Source organism: Styela clava, chromosome 1, assembly GCF_964204865.1.
Source record: "Styela clava chromosome 1, kaStyClav1.hap1.2, whole genome shotgun sequence".
In the NCBI taxonomy this organism is placed as follows: domain Eukaryota; kingdom Metazoa; phylum Chordata; class Ascidiacea; order Stolidobranchia; family Styelidae; genus Styela; species Styela clava.
Genome location: NC_135250.1, coordinates 25,686,739 through 25,714,560, shown reverse-complemented (window position 1 = coordinate 25,714,560; position 27,822 = coordinate 25,686,739). Strand labels below are relative to the sequence as shown.

Here is a 27,822-nt window from a genome sequence, read left to right as displayed (position 1 = left end):
CATAAGTAAAGCCCAAAACTACGCCAAAACCAGCAGAAACTTTTCGATTTGTTTCATATAGATACAAACATTGATCGAATATATGTGACCCACTCTCTTCTGTTCCGCGATAAAAATATAATTTTGACCCATTCATAGAAAAACGTTCGCCATCCCTGATATATAGTATACATTTGGCATTTAAAAAAAATTTCAAGACTTTACCCTCATACAACTTCACTTCGAAAATTTTAATAAATTTCTTACTACCTCTTCCAGAGATTCATATATTTTTACTGTCCTTTAATTTCAGTTTTACGGAAGTTGAACTCCAACGATCGTTCCATGAAAACCGATTTATTGACGATCGAAGGACCGGCTCACTAACACTGCCGAATATTAGTCGTTTTTCTGTTCATGTTTTTTTGTATTATTGATTTAGTTGTTGTTTTCATAATTTTGTCCATGGAAGAGTCTTGAACTAGAGCTTCGTTTATAATCAAAATACCAATATGGACTCAATTTTCTATCATGTTGCAAGATGATTAAAAAAATAGGTTAAATTTAACATAATATCACGAATTAATTCTGGTTGTCTGGGGCTCTCTTTCCTCTACAAAACCAGTGGTGGGATTCAAAATTTTTGTTAGCCGGTTCTATCACAAAAGGTCATATTTTTTTAGTAAATAAACCATTAATGCTAACCGATTCGCTGATCTCATAAAATTCCGTGAGACGGTTCTATAGAACCGGTGCGAACCGGCTGAATCCCACCACTGTACAAAACCTAATTTCTAAAATCATGTTAACAATTAACTATTTGCCCCAATGCAAATAATGCAATGCATTGAATAGTAAATGCCGTAGTATTGTATTAACCTTGTATTCCAATGATAGTGTGTGCCACTATAATTAAGCTCATACACAACTAAAGGAATTTGTTTTTGTATGGGTTAGACAAACTTCAACTTGCAATATCTCATTTTTATGTTTATATAAGTAGACTGAAGATTATTAGAAAACCATTTTCTTAGGGCAATGGCCTATGCTGTGTACAGCAAAGCTCATGAAATTAGGAAATAGCGACTTCCAGCTGTGTTGCATTAATAACGGACGAGTAAATTTTGCAGCAATCACTATTATATATTTAGTTAAAACTCTTTTTGTCGCTTTATGTTCATTGTTAATTCAGTTTGTTAAAATCATCGTTTTAGTTCCTTGTTTGTAATTTCTGTCTGCAAAAATAAGGCCGGTCTAATGGAGGAATAAAGATTGGCTAACTTAGTCAACCATAATAATGACGCAAGTTTATTTTGCTTGAATTATCATTTTATTGGTTCAAATTTCGTACAAAATATAAAACTTTCACATGCTGTGTGTTTCGTTGTTGGTGGTCAAGCTGAAACGGAAATAAAGTGTGAGTTGTTTTTATATTTCTATATTGCACTGATTAGAGCTAATTAATTCCCCCCCCCCCCCATCATTTATCGTGCAAATCGTTCTAGACTATTGGAGTTTTGGTTACAATTATACAAAAAGTTCCAAGCGTTAGACTGTTTTCTAGAGGTGTTAGAAGTTTCAGCACGCCGGATATGGGAAACATCCGTAATTTTCAATTTTGAAAACAAAGTGCATTGGTGATACGGCCCCGCGGATATGGGGTGAATGAAAGCCCACATTTGATGACATACCGGTATACTATAGAGAGAGTTAGTCGAAATTAATAACTGCTATGCTAACTTGAAATGATCGTCATCAAATTTCTCGCCTGAAGCGGGTCATGAAACTAATTCGTGCAACGACCTTGATAATTTCCATGGTTTATAACGGCTCTTATCACTTGATACACATTTGTTCCCTGTATCAGTATTTCGCACACTTTTGGTCCAATGGGGCACCACATTTTCGAGATACAGATTCTTACCTTCTCCAAAGCACTCCAGTTTTCCAAGTGTGTGCCAAGCTTGCTCTCCAGCGTCATCCTGATCTCCTAGTCTTATTTCTTTTACCGGTAGCTTTGACTTATCTGTTAGGTAGCCTCCGTCTTCCGTGAGTATATTGTTATCATTTGAATCACAGTTGCATTTGTAACTTTGCACGATGCAGGAGTCTGAATTGAATAGATAAAATATCATATTTATCCCTGGAAAACCGCTAAGATGTTTATGGCAAACCACTCTCTTCCGGTTACCGGTACAAGTCCCATGTCAGGTATGGAATTAGTGAGTTAGCGAGTTATTCGTTTCAGATGCATGCACTTGGCGATGAAGGTAGTCGTGACCGACCAGCAGTTTTGCGAACCACCCTATGGCGGTCAGGAGTTTAGCAATCCCATCGCAGATAATTAACCCTCGCATAGTTCGAACCTGTGAACTCACGCAGTGTAGCAAGAGAAGGGTAATGCTGACGCTTAGCACGATGTGCCACCCACCCATGTCCTTACAACATTTAAGAACTGACTGTAACTTTGATTAGTCTGGCTAATATGTATTTCCAACGCCGAAAGTTGTAGAGGCATGACGTGCCCGCATTGTGATAAAACTGGTGGGTTACAGCTTCCCCCGCCTTTTGATTTAGAATCAATTGGATATTGGTTTAGTATTTATTTAGGGTCGTTTTTAACCAAGCTGTTTTCTACTTTTTTATAATAAATGACATTTAAATCATACTTGTTTCACCGCAAGCACAGTATTTATCTCGTCCAGATGTCGCTCCTCCCCAATAGGTCATTTTCTGTCCATCTCGAGAAACCCACCATGCATAACCTTGATTTATAAAGTATGTTCCTGTGCATCTGACCTGTAGACGTGTAGAAGGTACGTAATATGACATAGAAAACATGGTGAGGTTATTCGACGGAAAAAAACATTAACTGCTCTGTTTCAGCTTCACTTTTATCGAAGATATATGTGTGCGAGGGTAGCACCATCTAGCTGGAGTATTGATTCCCAACCTTTTTTATGTCGCGGCACATTTATCACTAAACATGAACATTTACTACTCTAGATGCCATTTTGCTTTAAAAATAATAAAAAACAAAGAAGATCAGATTTGGGAGTTTTATTATTGTAAATGCAACATAGGCTACCCTACCCATACCCAACTGGTATAGTATAATAATGGACAATGTCAGTGACTGTTATCTTATGCCTGGTACCCCGCTTTTTTATTGTTCGTCGTTCCACGCTACACTCTTACTATTATCACGGGTATTCTGTGCTGGTTCGCAGGTTCAAGTTCGGGGGAGGATAATTATATGTCAGAGGATTGCTGGACTCATGTGGGATCGCAGGTTCGAATCCCATGCGGGAATGATCATGTGCATGAGAATTGCTGGACTCCTCGCCGCCGTAGGGTGGTTCACGTAACCGCTGGTCGGTTACGGCTTTCTCCACTATCAAGTCCATGCTTCCGAAAACAAATAATTGGCTAACTGATCCCATACCCGACCTGGACTGGTAACCGAACGAGAGGCCGTGGTTCGCCACATGATTAGGCCATCTCATCGGCTTTCCTCTCCCACGGGATAAATATGTAAATCCTATTCCTATATTCCTCATCGCCTTCGGTAGATGATTAACGTAAACTCTGGTCGGTTATGGCTTTCTCCACAGCCGAGTTCATACATATGGAAAGAATAAATATTTACCTGTTCCTATAGGCCTACTCGAAATGAAATGGTAACTGAACGAGAGTCCGTAGTTTCCAGATGATTAATATCGACTTTCCAATCCCCCCGAATAAATATGAAAATAGTACCATATCAACTAATTTTTAAACAAGTTCAAGTTGGTCACTACTGCTCACTTTTATATATTGACGACATTCTCTTGAACTTGCGATAATTTCAACAATATGTTCATTCCCTAGGTTGTACGCTGGTGTTGCCGAGTAGCATCCTGCATCCAGACATCTTTTAGGATTTTTTATTTCGTTCTCAATATCATGAGATACTTCGGTAACCACTATAAAATATAATATATATATATATTAGCGTTATTGGTACCATATATCCTGTCGAAGGATTGCATGTCATTTGTAGTCTTATAGTGTATATATTGCAATCTCGTCCGTTAAGTAGATTTATTTCCCCCAAAAGGGCCGTGGCCAAATAGGCTGAACAGAATTAGCTGACCCAGTTACGAAAAGGATGAGTGGCTGTGAGAAGAACGGGAACACAATAGCTTTCTTTGGTTACATAGATAGTAATGATCACCTTTATCTGAAGATAAATTGCAAAACAGTTTGAATGGTTGTCTTGTAGGCGATGATTTCAAAGTATATGTCGTTGCTTCATGAAGACCGTATTTTTTGCGGAGACCGTAACATGTAGAGACACCTGAAAGCAGTAGGTTTAACTAGATTAGAGGTGAATAAGAGGAGGACCGTGGAGGTAACAAAAATATTCATCCAGGTGGCAAGACTCGATGAGACTTCGGAATGAGGTTAAATAAATTGTGACTTATGCGATAGTTATTGATTCCGAGAACCAATGTAGCGAATATTCCGTATTTCTACTTTTTTTTTTATTCATTTTTTTATTTCCTTCTCACTGCTTGCATAAGTATATCTTATATAATAAATTACAGTATTTTAATTTGATTACTTGATTCTGAAAATGTCCAAAAAATACACCCGTAGGATCACCATATCTTCCGTTTAGATTTAAAATTTTTTATTTTATTTAATTGCTAAGACATGGTTATTACGGTAAATATAAATTTTGAGTCATTGCACCTACCTTCACGCTCAATGATGTCACAATACTCAAAAGTTGGCTGTGTAGAAACGCTTGATCTCATCCGGTAGTAGCCCGGTTGCTTTACCTTGAGTGTGGTTTTGAGTTGGTCGCAAGAAGACACTAAAATGGTGATTCAGGCAATAGATGGTAGGTTGTATTGTACAGGTACTGTATTTTTTGTTCAGATGACGAAAATATTCTCGACTTGGACAAAATTATTAACCGGAACCAGTAAGGTAAACAGACTTCCGTCCGCGGAATTTTCGGACCGCAGGATTACATAATTCGGTTTGAGTTGTGAATTTGATTAAAATATAGGATGTTTAAAAATAGGAGTATACAAACACATGTGTACCTACACGACATTTGCGATTTGCGCATGGTTATCATTACATCGTAGCAACGGCAGGTTACCGGTATATGTCGATGTTGCAGTAAGTATATATATCCCAAGGTCGTATAAATTTACAGACGTGGGCCGAAAAATTTCGAACTTCCAGGGCAACTCGAATCGGGGTTATTTAGAAATAGTTCAGGATCACTGAGAAATATTTTTGTGGCCAAGTGCATATTCGAACGTTTCAAATACCCCTTATCAATGCCGACGTTTTTCGGAGTGTTGGATTTGACAAAATTTGTCTCGGCACTTTTGGCACTTTACGCTTTTGATTGCTTAAAATATTTATTCTTCCCGAAGAAACAGTAGTATTTAGAATTATTAAACATAAAAATTATTACCCTCGTGAATCATGAAGTCACAATACATAAATTCCGCTTCAGATGTTTCATTACGTTTTGACAAATAATATCCAGATTCCAAATTCTCGGAATCAAAAGGGAGATCTCGGCAAGTTCTAATTCCTGAAAACAAATTCTCCAATTACTTCTCGTTGCCCGCAACAACCACTTTGAACACTCTTTAAACTTTATTTCCAGGAGGCGAGGTCGGGGTTTAGCATGTTTTGGCTAGAATCGGAGCCGGAGTCGTATTTTCAAGCTTCCAGAGTCAGAGTAAAATTTTGAACTTGTCAGGGTCGGAATTACATACTTTTCAATGGTGATAAAGGAATTCGAACTATTCTACAAAAACTCAAAACGCGTAAGTTTAGCAAGCGGTATCAACAGTCAACTATTTAAATAAGGCTTTGAGTCGCCAAATTTTTGTTACCCATAGCTCTGCGCTATTTCCCAAACTTGTAAACAAGTATTGCGCCATGTTGTATTGCCCATAACCTGATATTTTAGACATCTATCCAATGGAATGACTGTTTAGATCTCCCAAGATGAAAGGTTGTTGCCCCCACTTAACAGACAAATTGAGAAGCACGTATTGAGAAATTGACAAGAGTAACAAATTGGGAAGCACGTATTACAGACTAACACTATGTCACGAACCAATTCAATTCATGTTTTACACGATGTACACCTTCCGCATGGGTATTATAAGTTGGTTGTAACATTTGCAAACATATGAAAAGGTTGCGAGCACAAGGTAGTGTAATAACAAGACTGGCAACTGCGAAACATTTGTTTTCAAACTTCCCCACATGTAGCTCAAATGTAAACTTAACTCAAACATGATTTTGTGGTCAAAGGAAGCTTTGAAGACTATCTTGTTTTTATACATCGCGTTTGGAACCACTTTACTCCAAACAAGGATATTTACAAGGGGGAGTACATTGCCGGTTAAATAAGCACCTTTATAAAATAGGATGCCATAATAATGGACTTTGTGATTGCTGTAATGTTCCAAAGACTGTAGAACATTTTCTAATAAACTGCCGTGCATATAGAAACTAAAGAAACATACTTAAGATGGAATGCAAAGATTAGGGCATTAATTTTCAACTCGGAACTATCTTAAGCAACCCAAGCATTTTTCCTTCTCTTTTTGATTTTGTGGAGTCCACCAAGAGAGTGCATAATAAAAGTTTAATTTAAATTGTCTGGCGCAAAACGCTTGAATTGTTGAAAGCGCCATATAATTTCATACTACACACACATACATACAAGCGTGAGGATATACTGTGGCGGATATGATATTTTTATTAAGAGCTTTTCTACTTTCGATGCGACATAGCCAATTAAGTTTAATGCATCAGGCTTTCAAGCCAATAATTTTAAGTTATTGCGATTACGTTTTAATGAAACTCAAATTACAGTTTTAAATGTTACCGGTAACATTTTCACCAAATAGTTCTATCATAATTATTTTTATTAAGTGAGTGATTTGACACCGGGAATGCGAACACGCAAAAGACATTAGAAGAATATTTAAAAAAAAGCAGAAATCTGTCCTATTCGGCAACTTGATTACACTATAATTAAAATGGCGGGAATGACGTTTGACCAAGATATGTTTTACCTATGACGCCAGCATTTTAGGTTCAACGCATAATTTCATTAATTCATAATTTAAGGGTCAAAGGTCATCTTAACGTTGCCTGAAAGTTTTATGCACAGTTAGCGTCGTTTGTGCTTAGGTGTCCAATGCGACCTGTGTAAAGCTTTGTGTGCTTTGATTAACCAATACAAGTTTGTGCAATCCGACAATCTGGATTGAGATTCAAACCGCCAGTGCTATCAAAAGTAAGAACGCGGAGGAACATAACACCCAGTTACCGTGACCGTACATTTGAACCCACGTACATTTGAACCCATGTGTATATCCGCGGGTTCAATCTATATGCGGGTGCTGAAACCCATGGGTTAGGGTATGGGTTCAAATATCCGCAAAACAAAAAAATTTCCATAGGTGCAATAGTATGCAGGTGCAATTGTCATGGGTTCAAATGTACGTGGGTTCAAATGTAATGGAACCCCCAGTTTCATATACTTGGACAAATCGAAATCAGAATAACATACCTTCGCGATACTGAAAGTCGCAGAAGACATAAACTGGCCACTCGACGTCTTTCGATCGCATCCAATAATGCCCAGAACGAGTCACATGATGTTTTGTCCGCAGTTCTTCACAACTCACTGCTCCTGAATAAATGACCTCAAGTTAAACTGTCAATCTTGTTGAAATATTCTTTTAGGTAATATGGTTAAAAGTGAAGTTATTGTAAATTAATTTTAACAGAAGTGAAGACTTCATTTTTTGCTTGAAAGTTTAATATAAAATTTTGATTTTCTGTCAAGTTGAAAAAAAGTTTTTTTTCGCGAATAACAAACCAAGCATTTGAAAATCGTTTCACAAAACATCAACATCTATTGAAAATTGTAAATAGACTGTTAGTTGACGAGAAGCCGTGTGTGCTTCGTTAAAATGATTCAGCCGTCATATCGGACTTACCTTCCTCTGGGATAAAGATAAAAATTCAATTTAAGCAGTGACATATGACGCAAATCTTACCAAACATTTGTAGAATATCCATTTGCATCATCGTTTTATCAACTTCATTCCCCGGTTCACCTTTTGGCCCCTGCACATTAAAAATATTTTAAACAAATACTTCCAACATACTTGACTCGCCGACGTGGCGCATCGTGCTAAGCAGTAGAAAAGTGCTCACTACCGCACTTCTGCGGGGTTTGCAGTTTCGAATCCCGTTGAAAATACATACGTGTGAGACGATTGCTGGACTCCTAGTCGCCGTAGGGTGGGCGGTTCAGCTATACGGCTTCATCCACCACTAAGTCCATGTATATATCGTAAAAAATAACTAACCCACTAATCCCAAACCTGTTATGGACTGGTAACCGGACGAGTGGCCGTGGTTCGCCATATGGTTAAGTCGTCTTATCGGTTTTCATCTCCCCCGGGATAAATATGTAAATACTACTATCCCAACTAGAGCGGATTCTATTCTATGTAGCTATTCCTATATTTAGGTAGGCTATTGTAAACAGCAGAAAAAAAAAAAATCATATAAAATGGAGAAAATTGATCCTATTTATTACTGACCGATGCTCCAGGCGGTCCAGCTGGTCCTTCTGGACCTTGTATTCCACGTTTGCCAGGCGAACCGGACTGTGGTCTGATATTTCTTCTATTTTCAGATTCCTCGCCGCCGCAATTGAAATTAATTGGTCGGCATGTATCGGGGTTTACGGTCGAAGACCCGTTTGACAATCGCCCGTAGCAATTAAATGCTTGTAAAAAAAGCAACAAGACAACGGTGTATAAGAAATACTTCATATTGCTATGTATTCTCTAAAAATGAGGAAAAAAATATAGAAGTATCCAATTTTTAGATCGAAAATACAGTGAACAGCGAAAAAGCTAGCAATGTTATGTGTAAGTATTGAAACGTAACTGGTTGTGCGCCATCTTGGTACACATATCCTTCAGGAGCGCCAATTGAAATAATACTACAAGGCACCAGATTCATGGAGGGAGGGGGGATACTACTACGATAGGGTTACCATATCTGGAAAGACAAAATCCCTGACAAAATTTAATGAGCCACGTTGGCCAATTTTGCAATCAAAACACTTATTGTATAAATTCACGATGTATCCAAAGGCACAAGCTGTCGTCCGTCGCCTTCTCGTGAGAATAGATTAAATACAGAACAAAACGAAAAAAGCAAAATTGTTGCTTAATCTTTAGCACAAATGATTAAACCCTAGCACGCATTAAGAAACAGGTAAAGGTGCAACCAATATACCGATTACAATAAGCTGCCTATTCTGGTCACATGTGACATCACAATTATCTGAATGCGATGCAATTCGAGTTGCACAAAAATGCTAGAATGTGACATATCTCTGAAAAAATAGGATTTCGTGTATGCGAAATATCTGAAAACTCGAGGATTTGTAGCAGGGATTCACTGTATTCAAAATTCCCTGACATTTAAGCATGTTTTAACATTTCTCCCTGGCGCGAATTTGACCACTAAAATCCCGGACATGTCAGGGAAAAATATGGCGTATGGCAACCCTATACTTCAAGCAATAACTTTCTATGGCGTTTAGCTTTGCTGCTAACTAATTCAACCTCCTTATAAATCTACTACATATTACAATATTACTAAATAACCACGAGGCCACATAGAAACCTCTGATCATAAAAACATTATCTTATTATCAGCTTATTAGTAGCTTATTATCACGAGGCTCACGAGCTTTAGATTCGATTAGATTAGCGAGTATAAAATCGCGATTTTCAATCGCTTGCCCATGTTGTATTTTTATGTTTTATTCTCAAACCTCATTCAAAGTTTTGGTTAATTTTAAGAATTTCTGTTTATTGCAATTTCCGCCTCGTTTATTGCAATTTTTTGTACAATGGCGGAGTTTAAAATTACTATACAGAGTAACCTATATAATGTAATGTTATTTCACATATTTAATAACGTATGCCATTGACGTCTGAAGCCTTTTGGCAAAGATGGTACATATGATATCTGTCCACCTCTCTACGAACGAATAAAATTTCATGTCGAATATAAGCTCGATATTAACGGGAAATGTACCCAGCATAATCGACTCCGATTCGTTACAATTAAATTTGAATTATCAAAATCAAACTACAATTGCAATAATAATATTAACGTCGGATCGCTTGCAAAACAACATAGATTTTCAGAGTACATAGTTTTTTTTCTAAATGTCAGTCTTAGACTGGATTTTAAAGTAAGACAGGTGGATGGCGTAGCCGTAGACAACTTTTTTGTGGAGAGGGGGCGCCCTATTTTGGATATTTACATTTCTTTATTTTAAATGTTTACGTATTTTCAAATGTTTTTTTAAATGAAAAACATACTTTCGTCTTACTATCTGGTATTTATAACTTATTGTTAGCTAGTTAATATTTGGAGTGGGACGCGAGACTAAATTCTAAAAAGGCGGCGAGGCTTAAAAAGTTAGATAACCACGTTGTTAGAGTATACTCAGCCAAGGAAGACAAGTAATTGATGCTAAGCTCCCAACGTCGTAATCTGTCTAGCTAGTGTGAACACGTTGCTGATCACGGTAATTTAATGGCAAAACTTTTTTTCTTTTTCGTTCTGTACTTAAATGTTGTTGAAGACTGCTCCCATAACCTGCTTGTTTAAAGGCCCATGTTTGTTATGTCCACATATCATTTCTTCGTTTTGTCGCGATATGTTGATGTAATACAGTCCAACTCAGTCATGGCCGTATCTAAAGTTATGTGTATGATTCGTTAGAGATTGCGTCATGTCAGAGTTGAATTTAACTGATAATTTTGTTGAAAACATAAATTCGGATTGTAAAAGCGTCTATGAACAGTTTTTGAAATGGATTTATTCTTAAATGAATTTGCGGGGCTTGTTGTGGGTTTTTAAATCGCATTGCCAGCGTCACCTGAGAATATAGTTGCATTTAATTTTTTGCATTCTTTAATCGTCAATATTTTTTTTTGTGCATATATATTTCATTTATTCTTGAAAACGGATATTTACCACCGAGCAGACGTTGACAATAAAATCACATTTTCGTTGACAATCAAATTATAACAATAAATGACTGGAATATGGTACTCCTGAAGTATGCGCACCAAGATGTCGCATAACCTGAACCCTAACCTGGTACACAACCTGAATTCAGGTTGTGCGCCATCTTGGTGCGCATACTTCGGGAGGTCCGGGAATGTAATATTTTTTTTTCACTAATTTTTGATAGAAGCGATGTAGAAGTTTGAAAATTACTTGGGCCGTGGGTTGAAATGGGAAATTAGCCTGGTTGGCTAATACGCTCCGTCTGCTTCGAACAAGGCCAAGTAAAACAAGACACCGATATCTCAAAGAAGCTCTTCACAGACTTACTTCGCTGTCAATGTTATCCAAGCTATGCAGACACTCAATTTCGTTTATCTTGATTGGTTAGTTGAAGGAAGGTTTGATAGTACGCCAAAAACGTCGGGTTGTCTGTGAATCTCTAACGAATAGGGCAACTATATAGTGTCGAAAAATAAGTACGATGTTTTGGAGAAGGATTTGCCTCAGCCCCTAGTACTATACAGCATTGTTAGTAGGACCATTGCGTAAAATAGTAAGTGTTCCTCTGCAAATATTAATGCATTTGTCATTCGGTGACAATTTGAGCTTTGCTTATGGCAGGTCAAGCTGTGGTTATGACAAGCCATCAATAACTCACTTTTATAATGTGTTTGATTACTGATCAAAGTAAACATGCAGCGCCACTAACCACAAATAATGAATCGCGCAAGTCAAACATAAGTCTGTCTTATGTAAAGTCAGTTTTTTGTATTGTTGCTTGAGCTATAATGACTGAATGGTATTTTTTGACGCAAAAAATGACAGACAAAGGAGAGCGTATACATGACAGAATCTATTCCAACCTGTTAGGGGATAGGATTTTCATATTTATCGTAGGGAGAGGAATAACGATATAAAGGATTTTTTACATGGCTTGCCACGGCCTCTCGCCCGGTTACCATTTCATGTGGATTATGGAATTAGTAAGCCAGGTAATTGTGAAAATGTCCTATTCAAATAAGAGTGTAGAATAGAATAGCTGTAGAACGACACGTCAAAATATTGTTGCAATTTAGTTCTCAGAAAGTGTTATAGACAGGTTGAAAGTCCTACTAACAGAAGTGCGACAAGATAGACCTATCAATACATTTGTGATATTAGACGTGAAAATGAAGGAAAACGGGGTTGGCTTTATTAAGCTGACTTCACGATTACTGCACAAAGTGTACATTTTTATATACAGATTCGAATAGAGTCGCAAAGCATTGCTATCGCAAATCTGCAAATACTGTACTAAATTGATTAACGAAATAGTGAGATATTTAATTTCACTCGTGCACGAGAAAATTATTCGCTATTGGGATATATTTTAATTTCAGGAGTAAAGAGCAATCATGAAGAGTAAATACAGTAAAAAAAGACCATTTTTACGCAAGCTATCGTTAGATGTAAAAATTTGAAAATGTATTTCATAAATACACAAGCTCCACAAAGCATACGCGATTTGAATAATACTGTTTGCACCAAAACACCGGGGTATAAATGAACTTTTTATCTTTCACTCTGTTTGTTGTTGTTTATTATTTGCTATTATTTCTGCTTTTATTATTGTACATCGATTGTTTTTTGTACGACCACGAATCGCGAATCTCTTGTTTACAATAAAATTGAAATTGTGTGCTAATCTTCCCATGTACCCAAGTAGTAGTTTGTTGTATTATTTTAATCATGTTGAACACTTTTATATGACACTCGTAAATTTGAGCATTGCAGTGTTGTTTATTCGTATTATATACAGTTTTCAGGTCAATTTTTCAATTCTCTGCATATTTCGTTTTGTAATGAGTTTTCTGTTCTAAGAGAGCACCAGGCATTAAATTATGAGAGCGATATAAAAATATATATAATGTTTTGCAGTTTCTAGTCAAAATATGCTATGGTAAAAACACTATGATACTTTATTATAAAACAATACTAATTCTCGTAGCATGGAATTCGATAACGTCCGCTCAAATCGACGTTGTTCGTGATACCACGCTCGGGAAAATCAGAGGCAAATTAACGTTGATTTCGGAAACATATTTAGGAATCCCATACGCTGCCCCACCTGTGGGAAAATTAAGATGGCAACCCCCTCAACCTCACCCTAGCTGGAGTGACACAGGAGAAGCAAGAAACGCAACAAAAATGGGATCGTACTGTCCTCAACCATCATACGGCGGTTCCGCACTTTCTGGGGATGAAGATTGTTTGTATATGAATATATACGTGCCAAAAACGCCAACTACGGACTATTATCCCGTGATGGTCTTCGTTTATGGGGGTGGATTTGTGTAAGTAGACTTTATTGTGTCAAAAATTAAAATGAGACGGATTCATTGTTGTTATGCAGAGATATGTGATTTGAATATAGGGGTCAAAACAGAAGCTTCTAATATACCATTTTAAAGATTTACCAGTGATTATTTCTGACTATTTGGCGACAAAATATTAGCCATGGGAAAGATATGCAATTGATAAATGTTATGGAGCAATTTTGTATCACACTTAAGTTATTTTAGAGCAGGAGTCGGCAAGCTTTTGTCGTTCGCGGGCAGAAATTGAAGGTTGCAAGTCATTGGCGGGCTGCACATATTGTTAGAAAGGTAAAAACCGAGGTGATGGCCATTGAATCACATTTTTCCACACAGATTTCAGTTAAATTTCAAGCAGCGCGCGAAGACTGATCATTTGAATATTTTCCGCGCCATTAAACCATTCGCACTCAACATCAACTTTTCTACGTTCTGTTACCATTTGTCTAAATATATTCAAATTGTATGGCTCATTTTAAACGAGTGATTGTGAATTATATACATACTTATTGAGTTATAATATAATTTAGTGTCTCAAAACAGATTCTGTTACGTTAAAAATATAATCGTTAATACAGTTGCTTTGTTAATATAATTCAGTGAAGCGTCACGGGCGGGAATATATTGTTCCGCAGGCCGGATCTGGCCCGCGGGCCGTAGTTTGCCGACCCCTGGTATGAAGCGTCTCGACACATTTTCGCTGTCATTGTAAATATTTGCTCAAATAATAGCTTGGCGAGGGTGTTTGTGTGAGTGGTGACAACCAACTCATGTGGTGTTTGATAACAGACAGAGCGCGTAAATCCGACTTTACGTAATTTAAATCTCTGCGTATGATTCCGCACATCGTCAAAAGTAGTTATCACACTGTTTACACGAAAAAACTTAACGCTTTGCTCGGCGAACCGACCGTCGATTTGCTATGCTAAACGGACGTGAATGGCGATGGGATACATAACCGACCAGTGGTAACTTGAAGCGTCTAGCGACAGCGACAATTTTTTGGCAATTAGTGAGAGCCAGAGTATTCTAATCAGTCCACAGTATCCGACTGCATACGATACGATGGCGGGGAGACGGCTAACGCAAACACTTCGAATTAAAGTGGATTTTAAATTAGTGTATTTTAGCATTTTGTGGGTGGTTTTTTAATTATTGCAGAAAAATGGTCACTGGATAATTAACTTTCACCGAAAATTACAAAACATAACTAAAATGATAGTTCAACTCTTTCAATTTTTAGGCAATAATTCCTTTGCCTAAAGTTTTTTTAATTCCGTTTTTTGGAATTTTAAAATGTGCCCCCTTGATCGTTGACTAATAATTTTTAACGACTGTTGTTGAATTGAGATACTTGTACGTTATTATTTACGTTAAACTACGAGTTTCAATTATTTCCAATCTGAACTTTTTTTATTGAAACATTTTACAATTGAAACACTTCGCCGTTTTTGTGCCCTGTCCAAACGGCGACCATGGCACGAGCCATGGCTGCCACACCCTAGATACGCCACTACTCACTGGCCTATTGAAATGCCTAGTTGTTTGCCTGAAGTGCTAACTTGCATCAGTTTGCACTCCATCTCTTCTATTAAAACATTTCATTTTTCAGGTCAGCTTGCAATCTTATAATGAACAAACATGTAAAAATATTTATTTCGACCACTTTTATATTCAGTGTCAACAAAAATCGGGGGAATCCCCCTACAAAGAACATTGTGGGTTTCACTTAGCCTTGTGAGATAAATGAATGCTAAGTAGGTGGTAATAGTTCATCCATATACTGTGCACTGGTTATAGAATAACTTGTTTACTATATCTCTAAATGACTATATGCTTGCTAAAATTACTTAGTAAAAATATTTTGTCCCAGTATATTCCCCAGATTTTTATTTTAGGTGGGGTTGGGGCCTTGAGGCTGAGGGTGGTTCGAATTTAGGGTCTCGTGTAGTTTCGTACCTAACGTACTTCTAGTGGGCGTAGCATAACAATTTTTTAAAAGTCAATCCTAACCCCCATCTGACTACGCCATCCAAAAATTACATCACTACGACATCACAATCACGTCATAGAGCTTGCTAAATATACAGACAATCGCCCGAAATGGCATTGGCGCCGACGATAAAGAACTGACTGACATTATCGATCTCTCTCCTATTGCAATCGTTGTGACGTGAAAACGAGAGAAATACTGTTCGATTTCGGGTGCTCGTTTGCGCATCTTTGATGGCAGTTCGTATAGTTTGAAGGGCTCTATTACGTCACTGCTGCACTGTGACGTCGTGTTGACGTAATTTTTGGATGGTGTAGTCAGGTGGGGGTCAGGATTGATACGTGAAAAAATTGTCATGCTACGCCCACTAGAAGTATATTAGGTACGGAACTAAATGAGACCCCAAATTTAGGGGGTGGTACATATTTTGTTATTAGTCATAAAACTATTTGTAACTTGCTAAAATATTAAGTATTTGAAGCAAGTATTTGACTGATCATTCGCACCAACATATGAGTCACTCTCAGAATATTCAAATACAATTTTATTTATTTTGAGAACAGTAGCATGTGGGGTTGAAATTTTAGGGGGATGTTCATCCCTTATGGCAGTATGAGCGATAAACAAAATTTTGTTTTGTTTCTATGACTCGGCGGTGTGGCGCATCGTGCTAAGCGGTAATAATACGCTCGCCACAGCAAATCTGATTACCCTTCGTGGGATCTCTGATTATCCTTTGTGGGTTCGAATCCCATGTGGGGATGATCATGTGCGAGAGGATTGCTGGACTCCTCGCCACCGTAGGGTGGTTCAAGTAACTGCTGGTCGGTTAGGGCTTCCTCCACCATCAAGTCCATGCTTCCGAAAACAAATAACTGGCTAACTAATTCCATACCCGACCTGGACTGGTAACCGGACGAGAGGCCGTGGTTCGCCATATGATTAAGCCGTCTTATCGGCTTCCCCCAGGATAAATATGTAAATCCTATCCTATCCTATCTATGACGAATAGATAGAAGTTGGTGGAAATTGCATTACGTAGGAATTCTCTGTCATTATATGTTAATTAGAAACCCTAATAGAGTTAACTTATAAACGCCTGATCAGAGAACGTTGGGAAAATTATTTTTTCAAAGCTATTATCGATGTTACCATAATTTATTTTTCAGAATTGGTTCTGCCAATGGTTATGATGGAACTATACTTGCTTCTGTGAATAATGTTATCGTGGTCGTCTTCAATTATAGATTAGGAGCATTAGGATTTTCGAGCACAGGTTAGGACTTATAGCTCCCCTATTTTACTGAGCTTGAATTTGGCCCTGAATATGGTTAATTCCTAAGCTTCTTGTGTCTATGTATAGTTTCTGCTATTGGTATGAAAGTTTTTTTACTAAATTTATATTCTAGTATCATGTCGTTGGTTCACACATAAAACTCTTAATTAATTTTATTTATAAATCTTTGACAAGTTAAAATGGAATTCTTTATTTACCGGTATGTATTTATTCCACTACTGCTGTACTGTGTTTTGGTCCTATGACATATATAATAAATACTGTGAAATGAATAGACAAACAGAATACAGGGTTTAGATGGGAGAGTCTATACCAGACACCCGTTTACCATTTCCTGTCAATTGTGGGAATAATTGACAGGGACTCCATCAATCTCCTTGCATGTAATTATCCCCACGGGATTTGAAACTGCAAAATTGTGCATGGTAATCAATAAGTGCAATGGCGAGCAAATTCATATAATTTCGCACGATACACCATACCACCGGATCTGGTGCTTCAGAAGTATGGGCACCAAGATGTCGCACAGCCTGAATCCTAACCGATACACACATACTATGTTCAGGTTGTGCGCCATCTTGGTGCGCATACTTCTGGAGGTCCCCGGATCCTCTCATTTGAATCACTTCAAGTTTTTGGTAAAGTTTTTTTAAGTCGTTTTTTTAAGTCAGTTTATGGCCTAACATTCATCAAATAATCTATTTCTAATCTTTAGGTGACAATCAATTAACTGGCAACTATGGAATGCTGGACCAAATTGCCGCCTTTCAATGGGTTCAGGATAACATTCAAAACTTCGGCGGAGACAAAAATCGAATCACTATATTCGGGAATTCAGCTGGATCTGCAGCTGTCCTTTATCATGCTATATCACCAATTTACAGTGAAGAAAATAAACTTTTTCATAGGGTAATTTCTGAGAGTGGAACACCATTAGCGTGGTGGGCCTTCAACTCTGACCCTCGTTACCATGCTGAGAAACTAATGAGAAATGCTGGTTGCCCAACATTTTCAACTGCTATCGGAGTTCAGTGTCTACGTGAACTAAGTTTTGAGGACATTTTTGAATCGCAAGGATCCTACCCAGAATGGTTGAGTCTGGGTATAGAACCACCTTGGGTCCCAACCTCAGATGGGACATTCATAACGGATGTCCCTGACGTCATGGTCATGTCTCAAGATTTTGTTAATGACGTAAAAGGGAGGTATGTTCAAAACAATGGTTCATGATATATTCCTCGTTTGGGTTATTTTCAAACTCTTCATTTCTTCTCAACTGCGCATAAAACTAGCATTTGTTATTCATTCTTTAATGGAACATTTGCTTTTGATATGTTAACTTGTATTCTGGCTGTTATTAATTTCGGATAGTTTAGGATATATGCATAACAATAATATAAAATAAGTAAAAAATATTAGTAATACTTTATGTGAATACTAAGTAAAATTTCTTCCCAAAAATTATCAAATCAATCCTTATAAATCAGGGTGGGCAAATCCGGCCCAACTAAGTGTTTCATTCGGCCCACTCTTGTCTGCTGAAATTACGACTATAGTTTTTATAAATATAAATTTCCGTAGAAAAAATTCATATTGACCCTGATTGTTACATTGGCTTATTATTATTATATAAACGTTAGCCTAGCTGTAGTAAAGAAATTGTTTTTTATTTATAGTTTTCATATTAAGTTTTGAGCCTTTGGCCCGATAACTAAATCTATCACCTGTACATTCAGAAAAGTATTGGCCCACCCCTGTTGTCAATCTATGTGAAAATCAGAGATGATATTTCATAAATTAGTTTCTCTCTCTACCCATCTTCTGCTTTGGATTTCATTCTTGCTCAATCTTCCTCTCTCACTTAACTCTTTCTCCCGTAGAAACCATATGAATAGCGCAAGTTATTTTTACTAGTGACTTTAACACTATCTCGTTCAAGCATCCTTGTTGCAACTGTCAGTTCTTTATAAGTAGCCCAGAAGGGCCAGCAGTGCAATGTACAATATTCGACACTCCAGTAGTGCGTGTACCAATATTGAGGTAACTAATTTTGTTTGCCTACTTTACACATCAAGTTGTGTAAAGAGACTGAAGCCTATGGGCAGGGGCTATATTCACTTGGCTAAGACAGACAGTCCCCTGGTAATACAACTAAAATAAAGAAAATGGGAATAAAATTATGGCCTTACCTGGTACACACACTATGGGAGTACCCGATATTCTAGTACCCTCTGTATTCGTATCATAGTCAATCATTTTCTCTTTTTATTATTCTCTCTCATTTTATTTTACTACTTTGTTTCTTTTTTTCAATCTTGTCCAATCACATTAATGACTTGCTTTGTTTACCAGGTACGACTTTATGAATGGTGCAAATGATTTTGATTCTGTCGCCGACCTTAATTCGGTTCGAACCATAAAAAATGAAGAAGATTTTAAGAAACTTATGAATGCTTTCTTCAAACAATTCTTTGAAGAACCAGCTAAGGTAATTGTTTGATAATTCAAGATTTTCTTTTTTTTACTTATGCAGCTCTTGTTCACACATTTTGCTCCAAACATATTCCAGTACAAGCATCCACTGACTATATGTCACCTGTAAGAAGCTTGTGTAAATGTTCCCATGTTGTAATGCTGGACAGAATGCAATTCGACAGAGTGGAACATATAATATCTGAAAGTGCCTCAAATTATCTGAAAACTATTTTCACAGTTATACTCGCCTGATGAGCGCATTGTGCCAAGCAGTGGGAACAAATTTCTATCAGCCTGGTGATTACCATCTGTGATTTTTCAGATAGATTCTTGACAAACTTTAGATAGGATAGGATTTTTATATTCATCCTAGTGAAGACTAATCATATGGTGAACCATGGCTGCTCATCTAATTACCAGTTGTCAGGGTATGGTAATATTTAACCAGTGTTCTGTTTCAGATGTATGGACTTGATTTTGAAGAAAGCCGTAACCAACCAATGATTACACCCCACAACAGCGAGGAGTCCAGCTATCCTCTCACACATAGTTTTTTCCAATTCCAGAAATTGAACCTGCGAATTCACACACAGAATTCAGGGTACTCCTGTAGTATGTGGAACAAGATGGCGGACACCAAAACGTAGTATGTGTACCAGGTTGGGGTTAGGCCATAATATTATTCCTATTTTCCTTATTTTAGTTCTATTACGAGTTCGGCGCCTAGCCAAGTGACTCCCGTAGTATTTGTACTTGAAATTATGGTTTAACCCTAACCTGGTACACATACATCTTTCCAGTGTCCGGCGTCTTGGTTCACATACTACGGAAGCCGAATTCAGAGGTGTGATAGCGAGCTTGCTCCAAACTGTTAACATGATTTGCCAACTTTCCAGTCAGATTTTGTGATATGAAATCTCAATTCTTTATTATTATATTTTCAGATGACAGAAGTTGTCATGTACAACTACATTGATCAGACAAATTATCCAACAACAGGTCATGAATGGCAGCTGATATATTTGAATGTTACTCGAGATATATATTTCCTTGCTCCGAGTTTAAATATGTCAAATATCGCAGTTGATAGGTTTGAGTCGAATGTTTACCAATATTATTTCACGCAGCCTCCAAGCGATGCCATGATAGCAGCAAACATTGGTAAGTAAGTTTCTTGTGTCCTGCTGCTCTATCTTTGAATTTGCTAATTTTGGGGTAATTACCTGTGATGTTGATTTTATGCTAGTTCTTTTTTGTTGCGCTTTTAGTTGATATGATTAGAGCTCGACCGATATATCGGCCAACCGATATATCGGGCCGATATTGCGTGTTTGCCGATATATCATATCGGCCCAACCGGCCGATATATCTGGCCGATATATATCAGCGTTAGTCGCTTTTCCACGTTCTAAAAAATGAGTATTTTTCCCCCGGAAATATCCGCGGCCGAGCGTTTTCTTTTTTTCGCTTCTCTCATTTTGCCTTTCAATGAACAGAGAGTTCTCTTCTATATTTCTCTCTCTCTTTTATCTCTTCGTGTGGCGCAAAATCCTCGCCTTCGAATATCTTGCGTCCCCACTAGGCTTGCACGTAATGACAAAAATCAATTCCGTAATTACGGAAAAATTGATTACGTAATGACCCCGTAATTGCGATATTTTTTCACACGTTTAAACCTATCATAAAAACCATTTGAATCCACTTCTTTTCCGAATGGGACATCGAAGTTTTGTTCATATTACCGACAGTACTACAAGCCGGCGACATGTTAAAGACAAATACCAAGGAGAGAATTCAAATAAAATTTATTCTGATTTTTATCTTGTTTTATTGTGTTGGCTTTGATTTTCCTTTATCACCTTCGCAAATTAACCGTCCCAATTTTATGCGATCAATTTTATCATTACCGTATTTATCGACATTGGTATACGGATATTTATGAAACGATAGTTGCCTTTTTTAAAATCGACTTTCGTATTGAATAAAAATTTCGGGTTTCTAGGTTATTAATCAACGACAAGCGTATTCTCTCGTTTGATTATACCTGCGCTTGCCTCGCGACGAAGACTTGTTATTGCTCCATTTTTTTACATTATCCGACTTTGCTACCTAGTTAGCAATTTATAATAATTATTGATGCTGAATTATTGACGATATTCCGAGCTTCATTTTATATCAAATCATTTCGCGGCCTAAATGTTATAACATTATTTGAGATAAATTTAGATCAAATATTAATTATTCAGCCGGCGATAAATTCGCAACCGTAACTCGTTGTAAATTAATGCTAATAAATTCTATTTTGTTTTTTTATGGCGCTGTGATTTGTATATAAAAGTGATTGAGTCGGGAAAAGAAAGTAGCCTTCTCTCCTTTTGAGCGCTTATAGTGGCGGTAAAATTCGTCTCATGTCTGTTTCACGGAGAGAAAGAAAAATACGCCTTCCGGAATTACAATCAACTACCACACATTCTTATTTATCATTATCAGCGCCGAATAAAAAAGATACCAAGTCGTGAAGACAAAAAAGTCTGTCGGTGTTAATTGCGTTACGGTGATAACGCTTCTAATAAAATCGTTTTGACCGTGAAATCAAACGCTCAAACGGGGTGGCAACGCGTCATGCCGACTCAAAACGGCTGCGAATACCGGAACTCTAACTTCTTCTACTTGTTAAACTTTCATTTTTTACTATCGATGGAGTTGACTGCTTGGAAGGAGCACGTTTCAAACGCGAAACCGCTCGACCAATAATTACGACTTTACGTAAAGGGTAACTTCCCTTCCGTAACTCGAAATAATTCCGTAAATTACGTGCAAGCCTACTCCCACCTACTGCTGTATGGATCAAAATGGACTTCTATAAGCTTTTTACTGACTGCCTTTTTTCTTTTGTGCATTAATGTGTGTTCTTATTATTTGCTGTGAAACTTTTATTAATGATGCAAGCACTGTTTAGGACTGCTTTATTTTTCAACATAAATTTTTAGTTGACTGAAACTGAATGTTTCTTTCTATTTGTCTTTACTGCGGGTTCAGGTTGTAGATATCGGTATGTCGATATCGGTTATCGGTCACTAGTTGGCCGATATATCGTTATCGGTATCGGTGCCAAAAAGTGATATCGGTCGAGCTCTAGATATGATAACCATGGTACTATCTTTATGCCTCTTTATTTGTTCATTGCATTTTTTTATTTGAAACAGGGTTTTTATATGGTTTTCTTTATTTTCACAAGAAAAGACCAATATTGTTCCTCAAAACTTTTAAAAATGAAGTCGAAAATTTAAAAGCATCGGATTTTGAATTCAAGACTTTTACTTATGATAATTGAAGTTTACAAAATTGGCTATCATATGTTTTGGGCAAAATTTTATTTCCTTGAGAGTTTGGAGCTGGAGTCATATTTGAAATTTTCATCAACCTGTAGTCGAGGGCCAATATCGCCAAAACATTATTTATGTTGGTAAATAGGGTAGGATTTGTTTTGAAAATCCTTTGACAAAAGAGGGAAATATTGACTGCATTCTGTACCAGAATCTATATAATTTTGTGTTCAAAATTCACTAACAAATTTGTGTGTCATTTTTTTCATCTTTATTTATGTTTTGACTTCTATTTTGTATCAAAACAGCCTTTCCGCGAGGTGATCCAGTACTTGTAAGGGGGGCAAGGCACTCTGAGGAACTAGCGTATGTGTTTGGTTTACCGTTTGTTATAAATGCAACTCAGCAAGATCGTGATATAAGTTCTGCTGTCATGACATATTGGACAAATTTTGCAAAAACTGGGTAAGTTGAGATTGAAAAACAAGTGTTAGTTTAAACTTATATTTTATGTAGCGACAGGGTATAGGAAATTACATGGATATTTTCACCTTCCTCACCTTCTGCTCCGAACAAGTTTCTGTACAAACAGCCACTGTTATCTAACAAAATATGATACTATTTGTTTTTGGGATGACTAGAATCTTGACTACTCAATTCATTACAGCCTAAGTGAGGCGGTAGCATGGGATTTGAACCTGAGTTATGTAGTCTCGATGCTATCACAGTTCAGTCTAATGTTAAAAAAGCAAGTCTCATGTAAGCATTTGTTAATATTATACTCAGCCATTGATAGATTTCATTTGCTATGTATCCACACACATAGTTTTTTTTATTATTTGTTTTGGGGTCGAGGAAAATCCAGAAAGCAGCGGTGTGGCTCGTCGTGCTAAGCGTTAGAAATGAGCTCGCCACCTCACCTCTGATTACTCTGCGTGGGTTCGCAGGTTCCAATCTCGCCGCCGTAGGGTGGTTCACTTAACCGCTGTTCGGTTACGGCTTCCTCCACCACCAAGTCTATCTATGCTTCCGAAAACAAATAACTATCTAATCCCATATCCGAAATGGAATGGTGACCGGATGAGAGGTCGTGGTTTGCCATATGGTTAAGTCGTCTTATCGGCTTTCCTCTCCCACAAGATAAATATCTAAATCCTATCCTATCCTATTTAGCAACCATGCCCTCTAGGACAGAATTAGGAATAATAACCTTTCAGTAAATATATATATCCTATTCTTCTTTTCCCAGAGTCCATTTCATGTATTTCATTTATTCATGTTGTTATTTATAACTTTCAGTTGGAGTGATGAACTCAATTTAAATAGTTATGTCAGCATATTTAAAAAATAAATAATATTTTTGAATTGATTATAATTAATCGTATAATATATCATCACTATTCATCCCCTTTTTTTTTTACAATTTGTTTAATCCATTTGTTACAATTTTAATGTTTAGTGATCCCAATCTTGGAGAGCCCGTACCAACACAGTGGCCGAAATATAGTACGAGTCGTCAAGAGTATTTAACAATCGGTACGAAGGATCCCGATGTTAATTTTACTCGAGTTCAAGACCATCTAGAATCTGATAAAGTTGTTTTGTGGGCTCAAGAACTTCCATTGTTCGGACAAGGAAAAGGATTGAATGTAAGTAATGTTGATAAATGCTTAGCACATTCAGGGATGTAGATAGATGGGAAATTGATACATGATGATTTGAAATATGATTAGTGATTCCTTGTCGACTCACTTACTTCCTTGTCGACTTTCGACCTACCCCTTGCTCTGATAAAATTCAATTTTGATAACAGAAATGTGGCGAATGCGAATCTTATAACTGTCTGTTTAGAATGCTCGGTTTAATACTTTTTTAGTTCTCTCCCGAAATTTAGACTTTGTTTGTCACTGGAAACCGAGTCAGAAAAACATACTTCAGAATCTCAAAAGTCTCTAAACTCACATCGCATTAGACCACTGCTTCCCAACCAGAGTCCGGTCAAATGAGTTCGCGGATCGTTTGAATGAGTCCTCAACAAGCAATACCGTTTTAGAAACGTTATGTAGTAGTATATTTTATGTAGGTGACTAAACTTTTTAGTTTTCAGTGTTGCGAAATTCCTTGCGGGGTGAAATAGTTTTTACCAGCCAAGTTACGATACCTGTTAGTATTTACATAGCATAAAAGGCAGGTTTATTCACATAAAATTAATCGAGCCAATATTTACTGATTACTGAGTAGGGCTGGTTAAAACATTCGAACAGCAAACTATTATAATACCTGGTAACATGTGACTTGGATGGCACGTCAATTGCGCCTCGCTGAATCCAACGATTGAATTGTACAAAGCACTTGTGGATTTCTGACAAGAACACGAGTTCACACGTACTTTTCGCTTACGTTAAAATTGAGTGTTATAGCCTATTTGTGTTTTTTTTTATCTATTCGTTTCCTGTAACTCCATTGCTCCAATTTTAAATGATCTTATTGTACGCCAATTTCCCATGAGTTTCACATCTTAATAATCACCATTTTATGGCAAATAAAATATAAGATTTTTTTTCCCATTCATTATTCAGTTAAAACTCTTTCTACGGATTAAGTGGGCCATCATTTGGTAAAATTCAAACCACCAATACAGATAATAAAAAAGTAACATTTCATAATTTGAATATGAAATACCATTAAGTGAATTCTATCAGATTTCAACATATATGCAGTAACAACATTTAAGAGGTTTTGTTTTGAATCAATAGAAAAATACAAAGGACAATCAAAGCCTATATGAAATATACTAATCAAAATGAATTTATTTGGAAATTTTAGCTGCAAATTCCTTCCTATAATTTTCCTCAACGAATCGTCCGTCGCCAGTGATCGCATAATATCTTTCAAATTTGTCAGAGCGAGCATTTCTTGATGTCTCAATGACGGAGCACCCTTGCTATGGTTCCCATTGAAATTTGTAAATGTGGATAATAAACTGACTAAATTAAAAAATTCTGTTGAAACTCGTTAAAATTCTGTTGTTTTGGTTTTATTGCTTCTTCACATAGAGTTTGGTTTTACAATTAACGCACGTTTTGTCCTCAAAAATTTTCCCTGGTTTGGAAACACTGCATTAGACTCTTTGGGGTTACTCGAGACTAACAACCAGTACTTCTCTTTGTACTGTAACTTTGCACAAGTAGATTCGTATGTAGCAAGGATGCTGTTGGTCAACTGCATACTAACACAAGATAAACATCGATTGACTCTAAATGCATTAGGTTGTTGTGGCAATTTGAAGATAACAATCCTTATTTTATCATCAGGATGCTATCGCTCGTCCCGATCCTCTGCCATCAAATGAAACAGTCTCAGAACAAGTTCAACCTATCGTTGAAACAAACAAAGGAAAGATCCAGGGACTTCGCATTAGAACAGAGGATTATATCACAGATAGATTTATGAGGATTCCTTATGCTAAACCTCCCGTTGGAAAATTAAGGTTAGATTTAGAATCTGAGTTTTAACTGATTCAATTTTGTACTGCGGTTTTGTACTACTGGGTCGTAATATTTTGCTGTTATTTGTGCATGAGGTGAACTTATAGATTATTTGAAATTGATGTTTAATAAATAGTCTGTCAATTCTTCTGCTTCAAGTAATAGTCGTTTGTTGTACAGAATCCCTAATGGTCATGGTCATAATTTTTATTACCATTATGACATCACCCTTCCTTTTTTCCTATGTTATAGTTTTTCTTTTCAACATAGCTCATAAAATATTTTAGTAATACAGTCAGTTTTGATGCCATATTTAACAAGTATATTACTGTGAATTAAAATGTTGTTCTGTGTTGGACTGATAGCTATCTTCAAGATATTTTTTTTAATATTCCTTCCCAGATTCATGCGTCCAGAACCTCACCCTGGATGGGATGGAATTTTGAAAGCAGATGGAGAAATCTCTGGAATTGAGTGGCTCAATGGTTGCGCTATGATCACAGCAGCTAGGAATGGAACTTGGGGAAAGGAAGATTGCTTGTTTCTCAATATTTGGGTTCCAGGTGGAATAAATGGTAAGTTTTATCACAAAAGAACACAGAAAAAATATATTTGACAAAATAAGATCACCCAAATTTGATGGTGTGTCCTAAAAATCTTTTTTATCATCAATCTGTGCAAGCAGCCACTCATAACGAAAACTCTATTTTTGGAGGGGCCATCATCTTTCTGGTCCAATATTACCAAATTTATTACACCCTGGCTCAGGTGGTGAGCTTGGAATTTGGTATGCTCCTACACTTCCTTCATCTTCAAGTCAATGCATCTGAAACAAATAACTGGTTAACTATTCCCATACCAGACATGGACTGGTAACCAGTTGAGAACCTAAGGTTCACCATATACTTTAGCGGTCATATCAGCTTTCCTCTCCCCAAATAAAGATGAAAAACCTATCCTTTATTCTTGTGGCAGCTTTATCTGACATCACAAAACACAGGTACAGTTGGAATTATTCATATTTATCTAGGGTGTGGAATGCTGATATGATGGCCTATTAATCATATAACGAACAACCTAGCCTCTTACTTTCAACCTGGCAAGGTTGGGTATCTCATTATCAGTAACTTTTATCAGCGAAAAAGCTGACTAGTCAGCCACATTGTGTTGACAAGAAGTCTAGTGTTGGTTCCAAATGCAATATTGAGACTGGCTGTTTTAAGGATCTAATTTTCTCATTGTATATCTATTTGTTGTGATACAAAACCTTTGGAAATTTTACATATATTTTATTAATACACAGAGATAAAATTATGTGATATTGTTTCAGCCACCAGAGATCGACTTTTACCAGTCATAGTTTGGATATACGGAGGAGCTTTTACAGTAGGAAGATCTACTGGTCCAGTGTTCGCTTACAATTTAGAAAAAATATCAAATCAAGGACAAGTTATTGGTGTTTCACTGAACTACAGACTGGGAGCTCTTGGTAAATAGTCTATTGGTTACATCCTAAACCACACAAAATCGATGACTAGGTATTGCCTGTTTGGGAAGACTAGAACCATTTTACTTATTCTGATTTTGTTATTACTGGGGGGAGCTGACTTGATGACCGTATGGTTGTATCGATACCCCCAGTCAATACCAAAAAACTTTCGTATGTTGTTGTATATTTTTATAATTGTTGCAATGCCCGTTTTCTCTGGTTGATGAAAAAACAAATCTCTTTCTCTCTCTCTTATCAAAATGTTCC

At 36.9% G+C, this 27,822-nt stretch overlaps 3 protein-coding genes across 4 annotated transcripts in view; 2 read left to right on the top strand and 1 right to left on the bottom strand.

Annotated features, from left to right (window-relative positions):
- The window catches only part of LOC120335135 (cohesin subunit SA-2-like), a 31,618-nt gene extending 30,268 nt beyond the window's left edge, over positions 1-1,350 (top strand). For both annotated transcript variants that reach the window (XM_078112772.1, XM_078112779.1), the window contains one exon: positions 293-1,350. In XM_078112772.1, coding sequence (XP_077968898.1) covers positions 293-307 — 15 coding nt within the window. In that variant the 3' untranslated portion in view covers positions 308-1,350. The remainder of the gene's footprint in view (positions 1-292) is intronic.
- LOC120335148 (uncharacterized) lies at positions 1,287-8,878 on the bottom strand. The gene is made up of 10 exons (XM_039402645.2): positions 8,631-8,878; positions 8,079-8,148; positions 7,586-7,708; positions 5,459-5,581; positions 4,721-4,840; positions 4,196-4,318; positions 3,787-3,944; positions 2,649-2,778; positions 1,904-2,089; positions 1,287-1,378 (listed from the first exon to the last, which is right to left on the bottom strand). Exons 1-10 carry the CDS (start codon positions 8,862-8,864, stop codon positions 1,374-1,376), a joined length of 1,272 nt encoding a protein of 423 aa, XP_039258579.2. The 5' UTR covers positions 8,865-8,878; the 3' UTR covers positions 1,287-1,373.
- Positions 8,879-13,054: 4,176 nt separating this feature from the next.
- Positions 13,055-27,822, top strand: part of LOC120335102 (uncharacterized) — a 33,788-nt gene continuing 19,020 nt past the window's right edge. The window contains exons 1-10 of the mRNA XM_078112765.1: positions 13,055-13,466; positions 16,650-16,756; positions 17,493-17,982; positions 19,130-19,265; positions 20,197-20,413; positions 22,887-23,043; positions 24,038-24,227; positions 25,893-26,068; positions 26,469-26,641; positions 27,397-27,555. Of these exons, the coding sequence (XP_077968891.1) occupies positions 13,084-13,466; positions 16,650-16,756; positions 17,493-17,982; positions 19,130-19,265; positions 20,197-20,413; positions 22,887-23,043; positions 24,038-24,227; positions 25,893-26,068; positions 26,469-26,641; positions 27,397-27,555 (2,188 nt within the window). The 5' untranslated portion in view covers positions 13,055-13,083. The remainder of the gene's footprint in view (positions 13,467-16,649; positions 16,757-17,492; positions 17,983-19,129; positions 19,266-20,196; positions 20,414-22,886; positions 23,044-24,037; positions 24,228-25,892; positions 26,069-26,468; positions 26,642-27,396; positions 27,556-27,822) is intronic.